Consider the following 12,050-nt stretch of genomic DNA (forward strand, 5'->3'; position numbering starts at 1 on the left):
AAATCAAGATAAGGGAAAAGGAAACGGTTTTTGTGGATTTGTTCATGCAACTGAAAAGGGAATGTGGGGTTCTAAGAGATTTGTTTGTCCTTGATTCCTCATTTATTATCCTCTAAAATCTAAATTAAGGGAGAGATCCTCTCCACTGCTAAAAATTAGTGGAGATCTCCACTGTTTTTTTAAATATTAATCTAAGGTCAATAGTAATCCACATCATCATTCTTAATTAATAGCACCAAATCGTATAGTTTTATTAAACTTAACGACGTTTACCATTTTCGGTGGCATCATAATTTCAATGTTGAGAGAGTTAATTTAGATTGAATGAAATGTTTCATATTATCATTATCATATTTTAATATAAATCTAGTTGAATTTGAGTATATGTTTTTATCATTATGTAGATTAAAACGGTGTAGAGCAAAAGAAAATAGATCAAGGACTCAAACTAACTCAAAATAGTCCAAAATTAATTTATAAGAATAATGTGTTAAAATTTCATTGAGACATTTCATCAGACATTACATAATCATCATCCTTTACGCACGCAAATACAACATTGGATTGCCCAAGAAACACTCTGCGCCAAAATATAACAAAATTTGTAAGATCCTCCCCCTAAATATAGATCTCGTAATTTGTATTTTTGTGTTGTGTCTATTGTGTGTTTGACACATGTGATGACATGAATTATGAAAATACTAATACGACATGAATTATAAAATGTGTTTAAATTTTAAACATAAAAATGATAAATTTAATATACGTGTTACATACTACACAATATGATTATTATGTAAATAATTAATTCATTTAAATATGACACGAATAAATATAATTAATATAGATATACACAAACAGATATGATAACATAAATATATACAAGAACACGATTAAAATAATAAATAATTATAAATTATCCATAATTTATAACTTAATAAATTTGACATATTAATAATATAAAAAAATACTTACATATTTAAAATATAAAAATTTTTTAATATTCATTTAATATATATTTAATATATATATTTAAATTTGAATTTATATTACATAACTATATTAACTTTTAGTACCAAATTCAAAATGATAAATTATTAAAGATTAAAAAATAAAATAATAATGTATAGGATTAATATTAATATTATATTTATATTATTAATATAAAAAATAATTTTATAATAATTATTAAATGATTATCATAATTAAATGTTTAAAATAATTTTTATATGAAAAATAGCTAATTAAATATGATAATTAAAAAAATTAAAAATTAAAAAAATCTTTACATGTTTATATTAAATTAAAATAAATATAAAAAATATGTTAAACATGTTGAATATATTAAATGTGTACTCATAAAATAAAATAAGATTAAATTAAATGTGTTATTCGTATTGTGTCACGTATTTAGATAAGTTAACACATATGTAATACGAATTGTGTTATATCAAAATTCGTGTTAATATATATAAACACGAAATACGTTTTTTTAAAACACATATATAATTTTTTTATATAATTTTTTATTATATCATCATATCATATCTAAAATTATCATGTCTATCTAAATTAAATGTAGAAGAAAGTTTATTAACCATTCCTTAAATTGAAAGTCCAACAGAAAAATCCACATTTCTTTACTAGGCCGGCCATGTATCATCATCATGGATTTCCCAACAACAAAAATTCTCCACCCATTTTTAGGCCCACTTTTAAAAGCACAACATTGGGTTGGGACTTGGGATCATTACCAAGACAAGATTACATCACTAAAAAATTCTAGGAAAAAGGAGCCAAAAAATAGAGAGAAACTTTTAATAAAGAAAAATCATGCTGCTGTTAAGACTTTGACATTGCTGCTTTAATGATTTTTAACCAAAATAAACAAAATTTAAAGAAAAAGGTGGCACTGTCCTGAGAACCAATAAAGCCACCTTAAGTTGAGCAAAATTAACGTGGTTTTCTTTTTTGGGGAGGGCCTCATCTGGTCGATCGGTACCAACCGATTTAAAGGTTGGAAACTCATAATCAAGTATCAATCCAATTGACTTGAATTACGTTATTGGGCCTACCAGAATCAAATTGGGGCCTTCAACTCTTCGGTTCATTGAAAACTTATGTACTGGGGCAATAAAAGCCGACACAAGATTTTTTTTTCTTAAAAAGTTTGTTTGTTGCTCAAAATGGAATAAAATAAAAAATATTGGTCTATCTCTTCTTGTACTTTTTTTAAAAAATTTTAAATATAAATTAAAATTATATATGGATTTGTAAAGGAAAATAAATAAAGGCAGAAAAGCTTGAGGAGTCCAACTGAAATCTTTGTAAGTTGGGGAGTCAATGTAGAGGTGGGGTACCAAGCAAAATCAATCTCACCGTCAGATTGTCTTCCGCAAAACCTTTTCAAACGACAGCGTTTTACAACTCAAACAAGCCCCTGTACCTCGTCTCAGAGAATCCAAAACCGCTACCTCACCCCTCTAAAACAGTATTTTGAATTTTAAATTCTTCACCGTCACCATTCTTCTTTCCTTTATTTCCCCCACTGCTTGTTCAATTGCCGCTCTCTCTCTCTCTGTTTCTGTTTCTCTTTATCCCAAATTTAGAACAAAATAATAATAATAATAAATGTAATAAAAAAGAGGGTTTTTGAAATTCCATTTTATTCTATCAAAATTCAAAAACCGGTTTAGTTTAAATTTAGACTTTAGTGAAGTGAAGAATTTCTTTTATCTTTTGCTTCAAAGAGTTCAAAAAGATACCGCTTGTTCTCTTTCACCTGCTTTTCCTTTTTTTTTTTTGTGTGTGTTTTCACTTCAGGTAACTTTTCTTTACCTCTCTTCTTGGTTTTCTTATTGGATTTTCGTTTCTCCAACAATTTACGTCGTCAATGGAAGTACACAGAAGAAACTGATTTCTCTCTGTTTTTTCGTTTTAAGTTTCTTCATTTTAGTTGTTAGAGAAGTGGAATAGAGGAGAGATGCATTTTACTTAGTCCTGTACTTAACAGCTGCTTAAATGCCAAAAGAAACATTCCTTTTTTTAATTTAAAATTTAAAGTTACTTGATTTTAACACCTTTTGGGAATATGTTAATTTTCGCTGAGGATTTTGTAGAAATGAAAATATTTCGTTGAACTTTTCGGTTTAAAGGTCGAGTTTTAACTAATTGTCTTCATCTCATCTCATCAAAACGGCAAAATATCGGTGTTTTTGGAGCTGTATTGGCTTTTTTATGGATTTTGTCGAGTATCGATATTGCTTTTTCCGTATTTTTGTAGATTATTACCGCTGTAAATTACTTTATATCTGATTTATTATGGTAGATAGTTTTGCATTAATTTTTTTCTCTTCTGGTTGAGAAGTCGTTATTTCTCTTGTTTTAATGTTAGTGTTGTTTGCAGTTAAATTATAACTAATTTTGTTTTGCAATAACAGTTGAAAACTGTTTGACTTCGCTCCAAGAGGCGGGAAAAATCCTTCAATATGGAGCAGTATGAAATTCTAGACCAGATTGGGAAAGGGTCTTTTGGTTCTGCTCTTCTTGTGAGGCATAAACTTGAAAAGAAGAAGTGAGATTACTTGCACCACTATTTCGATCTCTGACTATTGTTCAAATTTCAGGGCTCACATCTGTTTGTGCATGTGCTCTTTGTGTGTGTGTGTGTGTCTAAATGCATGAATTGAATTGTGCCATATTTGTTTCATTTGGTTGTTTGCATATTTAATTTCATTGTGAGATTGTGTGGGATGGGGTGGTTTCTTTTATGTTTATTATGTCAATAGTAGCCTACATTCTTCTTTCCCTTCTAGGTACGTCCTGAAAAAGATTCGCCTTGCTCGGCAGACTGATAGGTCTCGGAGATCTGCCCATCAAGAGGTCAGTTCTTTTTATGTGCAATGTGAAGAAAGCTTTCATGTCGCTTGGCTTTCTGAAAAGCCGGTCGATATACGAAAATAATTTCTCTCTATTTGGAGAAACTATCAAGATTAGGAGCAATTTTTGAAATGAAAGATATGCTTGACCCGTTGGTAATGTTTTAAGTAAAAACATCTAAGGTGGCAGATCTTTGGACCGAGATATGTTGTTTATGAATATTTGGATACTTGACACTTATATTATTTGTATATTTAAATATATTCTTGTTCCCCTGCCTTTTCTTCTTTTTCCATGATTGGCATCTTTTATACTCCAAAATTGTGCTCCGTTGTTCAAAGAAATAGTACAGTGTTAAAATGCTCTTTTGTTTCCTATGATTCAGATGGAGCTTATTTCTAAGGTGAAGAATCCATTTATTGTGGAATACAAAGATTCTTGGGTAGAGAGAGTGAGTGGATGGTGTTTTCTTTTTCTTTTTATTCTGCCTCATGCTTCTTTGATTCATAGTTTTCATACTTCTTTTTAATTCATTATATGCATTATTAATGAATCTGTCCACTGAATGTTGTTGCTTATTTTATTTTGCAGGGTTGCTATGTTTGCATAATTGTAGGATACTGTGAAGGAGGAGATATGTAAGTTACGTTTGTTATTTAAGTGGGATTTTGAAATTATTTAGCAAATGGGAACTGCTTAGGGCGGGATTTGTTATTTTGCACTTTCTTCTTCTGCAAATTGACATTGCTCATTATACAGGGCAGAAGCTATAAAAAGAGCCAATGGTGTTCATTTCTCTGAGGAGGTAGTGAAACTTTTGACCAACTTTGCAAGGACTTAGTTATCTACAATACTTCAAAACGTAAATTTTGTTTTTCTACTTGATAAATTATACACAGAAACTTTGCAAGTGGCTAGTTCAACTCCTAATGGCACTTGATTACTTGCATGCCAACCATGTTCTTCACCGTGATGTCAAGGTCAGTGGTAGTTCTCGGTGAAGATTGGTCAGTTTAACGTACGCAATTTTAGGCTTACGGCATTCTAAGCTATAATTTTGTTTCAGTGCTCAAACATATTTTTGACAAAATATCAAGACATACGTCTAGGTAATCAGTCCTCCTTTATGCCTAATTTTCCTGATTTACTTTGCTTACCATGTTTCAGTTTCACCTGTGTCTAGCATTCTGTATTTTAAACTTAGGCGTTTTGGTCAGTTTCTAAGATGTGTACCTGTGCAGGTGATTTTGGTCTTGCTAAAATATTGACTTCTGATGACCTTGCTTCATCTGTGAGTATCAGACAGATGGTATGGCTTTTATACAGTTTCACCATTTGCTTTATTTTAAGACTATTGTTTTTTGCTCTAAATACAGGTTGTGGGAACTCCTAGTTATATGTGCCCTGAGATACTTGCCGATATACCTTATGGTTCTAAGTCAGATATTTGGTCTTTAGGTACCTTCAACTATTGAAATTTTAAGAAAATCTGAGCTGGATTGCTTTTCCCTTCCCCCTTCCCTATCTCTATTCGGCATATATCTAATGTAATAAAATTTTCAGGATGCTGCCTCTATGAAATGACTGCTCACAAACCTGCATTTAAAGCTTTTGTAAGTTGCTGGTCTGCTTTTAACTAAGATATTTACTCTTTGCCACCTCTTGGCATGATCAGAGTCATAATTTTGTTGGAATGTGTAATTTGATGAACTGGTCACTGCTAACCATTTTCCCATTCGGTCGTTCTTGATGGACTAAAAATGAGCATCTAGTTATTGAGTCCTATGAAATTCGAAATGATTGTTCATGCCAGTGCTGGCGTTAAAGGATTCAGTTGTTGTACAGTTTAAAAGCATCTAGGTATCTGCGTCCACATATGTTGAAGAAGCAAATTGATCATCAAGGATTCTTTCACAGTAATATGGATTATCACCTTAGACTCATCATAAAGTAGCACCTGATCTTGAGATCCCAGTGTTAAGCTGAATGGCTAAATTAGGTTGTGAGATGATAGAATCACATTTAAAGATATATGCTTGTTTTATATGCTACTTGTAGGACAAGGAACGATTCCATGTCCATGGATATTACATATCCATTCAATGGCTGCCATCCTTTTGCATTTGGTTAACCCTAACGGTAGCTACTGTTTCTGTAATTTTATCAGGATATGCGAGCTCTGATTAACAAAATAAATAGGTCTATAGTGGCTCCTTTGCCAACCATGTACTCTGGTGCATTGTAAGCCTCTATCCTCTTTATGCATATCAATGTCACGTTCCAAATACAATTTGGCTTTTTTAAATATCATGGAATCTCATCATACTGCAGAAATATTCATAATCATTATGGTTATCTCTATTGTTGCATTCAGCCCTTATCAACATTGCTTTCCTGTCTAATTCTTTTCCCTTGCTCCAGTCGATCACTCATAAAAAGCATGCTACGGAAGAATCCAGAACTTAGACCAAGTGTATGTTTCTTTCCCCTTCTTGTTTAATCTTACACTGCTTTTACAGACATAAGTATGAGGAGATATCCTCAAGAGGAATAACATGTTTTAGAAAAAATAGTACTTGGACTTATTAACTAGTATTTTACTTTTGGTAATAGGTCATGTTATAAATAATTGAGATTAGGCTGACAGATATTGGTTTTCAAGAAGTTATTGATGTTGATCCTTTCTATGTATATTAGCATGAAAGGAAAATTTACAACTCTTGCTTGAATCAACATTTCATTTAAAGAAGATTTGGTATTCTCTTAAACTTTGAACTAGTTGCCTTAAAGTTAAGATGTTACAGAGGTCAAAATTCATAAAAATAATAAAAAAAAAAGCATGTTGTATATGTCAGACATTTTTTTTGGTACATTAGCTTTCTTGATTGAAATATGGTTTTCCCAAACTTATATCCTTCAACTTCTTTTTCTATAAACTAAAGCACCTCACTAAATGAAAATGTATTCAGGCTTCAGAGTTGCTCACTCACCCACATCTTCAGCCGTATGCCCTCAAAATTCATCAGAAATTGAATAGTCCTTGTTGCACCAGTTTCCCGGCTCGATGGTCTGATTCCAACTTCATAAAGAAAACTAGATTTGTGGAGCAAGATGTTATGGTTCCTAGTGACATAGGGAGAAGACGGTCATTCAGCAATGACAGGGCTTTGAACCCCAGTGTATCTGAAACAGAACAGGACTTCTTCAGCTCTATTGGGAGAGAGCAAGAAATTCCAAGTTATTTGTTTGAAAAATTCACAGAATTTTCTGTTGGTATTGACAATGAAGAGATTACAATTGACAAGTCAATAGCTACAAAGTTTCCCACCGTTGCTAAGACTCCAAAATTGACGCCAGCAGTGTCTATCACTCCAAGGAAACATACCACACCAGCAAAGATATCCGAGACTAGTCAAAAACATGATTCGGTGCGTTTCATATTTCTCCATATCTGTGTTAAATAGAGGAACTGATCTTCATTCTTTGGTGCATTGAGAGTAATGTGGAAATATCATTCCTCAAGTTCCCTATTTTTCAAATTTCCAAGTGATTGAGAGTGAGACTTTCATACTTCATTAATTGTTTTTTTTTTTTTTTTATGTTTCCTGAAATGTTTTGATCCGACTTCTTGACCAGTGAAACTAGTGCGATTGCGAAAAGCTTATAATCCTACATTGTCGTGCTTCTCTATGATAAGCATAGTAGAAAACTTTTCTTTGTCCACAAATTATAAGGCCTAGTCTAGCTTCCTAGAAGATAGCTCTCTGCTTTTGTTCTTTTCATCTCGTGTATCACGTATTTGTTTCATCTTTCCTTTAATGTAAAAATTGTGTTTAATTCTTGAACTCCCTCACGTTCATCCATTATCTAGAGGATTTCCTGAGCGTATGTGTGCTTAAAATATAGTCAAGAGTATTGGAAACTGAGAAATCATTAAATTCTGTGATGACTGGAACTAAATATAAGTGGAAACCTTGGCCATTTTCTTCTGTGTTGGGCATGGAATATTTCTGTGAACTGAGAATGATAATTTTTCAATGGTTAATTTTGCAACATGTTGAGTTCTGGGTGCATATATACTTAGCCTGCTAATATGTACAGGCTCTAGCAACACAAAAGCCTGCAAGAAAATCACCCTACTACTCATCACGCAGAGTATCTCTTCCGTTGCCAACAAGGACTGCAACCTTGGTGATCCCCTATAGAGCCAATGCCGGTATGCTTCGCAGCGTGGATGTTTCCGTTAATGCCCCACGAATTGACAAAATTGCAGAATTCCCGTTAGCTTCTTCTGATGATCCCCTCTTACCCATCCGTGGAACCTCATCGACTTCTGCAAAGTGCTCCTCTTCATCAATCGACAGTGCTGACTGTTCTATAACAAAGGACAAGTGTACGGTCCAGATTCTGGACAAAGTTGTCACGACATCGAATGGAAGTGATCAAAGCCTTGGGGTTGTACGAGGTGGTAGCGAAGGCTCGGAACATAATCGTGCTGCTGTATCCACTCATTCATCTTCCGAGTCACGACAGCGGCGGTTCGACACCTCATCGTACCAGCAGCGAGCAGAGGCATTAGAAGGGCTGCTCGAGTTCAGTTCACGTCTCTTACAACAACACAGGTATGACGAGCTTGGGGTGCTGTTGAAGCCATTTGGACCAGAGAAAGTGTCTCCCAGGGAAACTGCCATCTGGTTGGCTAAGAGCTTCAAGGAGACCCGAGTCTAAGCTAAAATACTAATTGCTCTGCTAATGATGCTGCCACTTGTACATAATTGACGCTACCCCTTTCTTTTTCCTGGTACTAAAATTAGGATGTCTTCTTACTCGAAGACAGAATGGTGATTCTTGATGTGGATTTGGATCTTTGCATTAAACCCTCCAAAAGTGTGGTTGTGCGTTTGAAATATGTTATTCACTGCAGAATCATTTGAAGTTCAGCTGATATAATATACTTGATCAGAATATCAAAATCCAGATTTTGGAAATAAATTGGATTTCGGGCCTGGGCCTGGACCTCGACCATGGACTTTTGTTTTTGGAGGATAGAGATCTTCCGAGTTACACGTCGATATCTTATGTTTTGTCCTCTGCTCGTATTGCTTGAAATTTTCGATTTAAAACGAGGATACGATTGAAGTGTCGGATTCTTCACTCGCGGGGACACTAAGACTGAGTAGATGAAAGAAAGATGGAAGGATCAGAAATTCTAGAACTCTACGAAATTCAATATTCAGATCTCGTGCTCCTATCATCATCATTATCCTCATGTTCGCATCAAGAGGAAATGATAATGGAAAACCTGGGCCCAACGGGCCCAGGTCTCCTCGCTATTGCAAACGTTCCCGACGTTTCTCTTCTCCGACGAAAGCTTCTTCATCTCTCTCGTAGGCTGTCTCTCCATAGGCCCGAAGATCGCAAACGTATTCTCAGAGTAATTTCAACGAACATTTTATTCGCTTTGCCTTTTTTTTATCAGCCATAATTAGCTTCAATTCTCTCTTCTTTATGTGTGGCGTGTGCCTTTCTTTTCGTTCCTAGAGTCTAAGTATTTGTTTCCATGCCTTTGCTATGGTATAAACTTATTGGATTGGAAGCTTTTAATGTATAACAATTTTGCATTTTCAATTCCAAAGCAAAAGTATATTAACAGCTTTCTTCTCCTATAAAAGTACTGTTCAATTATATATATTTTAGTTTTTTTTCCGTTTAATCTTTTTGATGTTGTTTATCGTTTTTCGTTGTCCATGTTTTCTTTGTTTAAGCTATGTTTAGGAGCACAAGTTGGGGAGTGATGTTCCATTGAAAAACCCAGACAGGAATGCCTCCTCTTTCGCAATGCAGCTTAAATATGCTCATGGCCCTGAATCCATTGAAACTAAACCAAGTCATAGAGTAGATAGCCATTTGAATTTGGAAAATGTAAATATTGGTAGTACCAGTGACTTTCAGGATGACGGATTTGATGATCTTGAGAATATGTTCAAGGCGCTAGGATTTTGCATGATGGAGCTAGGGCTTTGTCTTGCTCGAATATGTGATAGGGCCATTGGAGGCAATGAGCTTGAGCAAAGCTTATTGGATTCATGTGCAGCAAAAGGGCGCCTTATACATTATCATTCAATGGTAGATAGCCTTGTTCTTAGAGAAGATGGTCGAAGGAAGGGATCAAGTAAAAAACATGCTAATAATCATGCAAGGAGTGAGCAAAAATTATCGAAAGGCGCTAACTTAGACACAAATGGTAATGAAGTTAGGCCATGTGAAATTCATCCCAACCTTTGGCAACAGTGGCATTATGACTATGGTATCTTCACTGTTCTAACTGATCCCATGTTTCTTCTGTCCTCACAACAAACAACAGCAAACACTGAATTTCCCATTTCTAGTGATCAAGAATGTGCTTCGCCAAGTGGGCATTCATACTTGCAGATTTTTCACCCTAACAAGAATAAAGTCCTCATGGTGAAGTCCTCTCCTGAAAGTTTCATTGTTCAGGTTGGAGAATCAGCAGATATCCTATCCAAAGGAAAGCTACGGTCAACCCTTCACTGTGTGTGCAGACCAGCAAGGTTGGAAAATTTAAGCAGAGAAACTTTTGTTGTGTTTTTGCAGCCAGCATGGAGTAAAACTTTCTCAATCTCAGATTATCCTATGGAATATTTCAAACCAGGCTGTCAGCCTTTGGAGGAAGCTGAGGAAAATAACTTTGTTGATCAGGACCAAAATGCACTAACTCGAGAATTTCAAAAGACAGTTCCACCACTTTCAGCACGATTGAAGGATGGGATGACATTTGCAGAATTCTCACGTGAAACTACCAAGCAGTATTATGGTGGCAGTGGTTTACAGTCTAATAAATGATTACTCATTTGATGTCTTTTTTCTGTATGAATATAGGATGTCCATGTTGGTAGGGCGCAGTCTTTAATCATGTAGACATCTTTAGTAGAGTTTTAAATCTCCTATTTTTTCTCACATTGAGATTTATTTACTCTTATTTGTTCCCACTATTTATGCTACCTTCTACCTTTTGTCATTGACTTTTTAGCTCACCTGCTTCTTTTCCAACATAGAAATGTAGTTGTTGATTTGCTTTAGTGAATTAATGTTTACTTTTGCCCTCTGGAATTGAGTCAATTGATGTCTGTGCTTAACTTATGCTCACACCATTTCTTTCCTGCACAATTGTTAGCTATTTGTCAGCTAAAGGCCACAATGAAAAATTATTAGGTCAAAAATACGGAAACAGTTAGAAGCATGAAAGGAAGATTTCTGGCATTTTTAAGTGTTGAATCTTAGCATCCGCTACCATTTAACAGGTAACATTCTGATCTGTTTAATTTGTTATCCTTCCTTTCAATTGTTTAAATTTGCTTTCAATCTTTGGCTCATTTTTGTTAAATTATAAATTGTTAGCAGAGTCCTTCAGATCAGGGGACACCTTAATAGTTCAAATTTTAAACTTTTAAGGCTTGAATCTTGAGAGTGAGAAATGAGTTTATGATGTGGGAAGGGTTCCCTGTCATTAAGTAGCTCAAGGCTTAGTGGTGTTTTATCTTCAAGAAACTAAATTCGAATTGGATGATCAAACGGCATTGTCATTGGTGATTCAAGCTTGATCATTCGTGTTTTTTCGTATATATGAGAACTGGTTATAGATCATTCATTTGGATGCCACATCTAAATCTTTGCGTCATGTAAGTTTTATGGTGGTGCTATACTTGCTCATTTGCCTATCATTTCTACTAAGTGCTCGCTATATGCCACTTATTCAGCCACAAGAAATAAGGTAGCAACATACCATCGAGCGGGAATTAGCAAATTTTGTTGGCTGGCTGAAGGACAGGGAACATACTGACTGTTGGGACGGTTTGGAGAGCGACTGATGATTGCTCTGTTTATTACAGCAGTGAAGGAATGAAATTCAAAATCTGTTATTGTTTGTTATTATCTACCGGGTAAGTATTACTACTATTACCACCTCATGCAGAAATACTAGCCACAAATAGAATGTTATCTCTCTCACGCTCTGCTTGTGCACAATGAAAAACTGATTGCTCGTGGTTAAATGAGTTATTTCAAACAGCTATTTACTGCTGAGTGATGACATGAACAGTGCTTTTTCTGACATCCAAGCCAAGTGGGACTGATCGGGCATTCTGAACCAA

General features: G+C 34.6%; 2 protein-coding genes across 5 annotated transcripts; both read left to right on the forward strand.

The window, feature by feature from the left end:
* Positions 1–2,314: 2,314 nt before the first annotated feature.
* LOC111314254 (serine/threonine-protein kinase Nek4-like) lies at positions 2,315–8,819 on the forward strand. 2 transcript variants are annotated; one of them, XM_022915407.2, is made up of 15 exons: positions 2,435–2,823; positions 3,441–3,574; positions 3,816–3,882; positions 4,265–4,330; positions 4,471–4,517; positions 4,639–4,684; positions 4,779–4,859; positions 4,946–4,988; positions 5,121–5,170; positions 5,256–5,337; positions 5,443–5,492; positions 6,047–6,120; positions 6,301–6,352; positions 6,849–7,307; positions 7,981–8,819. In XM_022915407.2, exons 2-15 carry the CDS (start codon positions 3,489–3,491, stop codon positions 8,605–8,607), a joined length of 1,830 nt encoding a protein of 609 aa, XP_022771142.1. In that variant the 5' UTR covers positions 2,435–2,823; positions 3,441–3,488; the 3' UTR covers positions 8,608–8,819. The 2 variants fall into 2 exon arrangements, with proteins under 2 accessions (XP_089608461.1, XP_022771142.1); XM_089752335.1 differs by having other exon boundaries at positions 2,315–3,574.
* A 105-nt stretch (positions 8,820–8,924) lies between these two features.
* Positions 8,925–10,922, forward strand: LOC111314255 (2-oxoglutarate (2OG) and Fe(II)-dependent oxygenase superfamily protein). 3 transcript variants are annotated; one of them, XM_022915410.2, is made up of 3 exons: positions 8,925–9,313; positions 9,655–10,451; positions 10,526–10,922. In XM_022915410.2, the coding sequence occupies exons 1-3, from the start codon at positions 9,071–9,073 to the stop codon at positions 10,575–10,577; spliced, it is 1,092 nt and encodes a 363-aa protein (XP_022771145.1). In that variant the 5' UTR covers positions 8,925–9,070; the 3' UTR covers positions 10,578–10,922. The 3 variants fall into 3 exon arrangements, with proteins under 3 accessions (XP_022771145.1, XP_022771144.1, XP_089608462.1); XM_022915409.2 differs by having other exon boundaries at positions 9,655–10,922; XM_089752336.1 differs by having other exon boundaries at positions 8,981–9,313; positions 9,645–10,922.
* The last annotated feature ends 1,128 nt before the right edge of the window (positions 10,923–12,050 follow it).

Source organism: Durio zibethinus, chromosome 23, assembly GCF_047325235.1.
Source record: "Durio zibethinus cultivar Kanyao isolate XHJ-2024 chromosome 23, ASM4732523v1, whole genome shotgun sequence".
Classification (NCBI taxonomy): domain Eukaryota; kingdom Viridiplantae; phylum Streptophyta; class Magnoliopsida; order Malvales; family Malvaceae; genus Durio; species Durio zibethinus.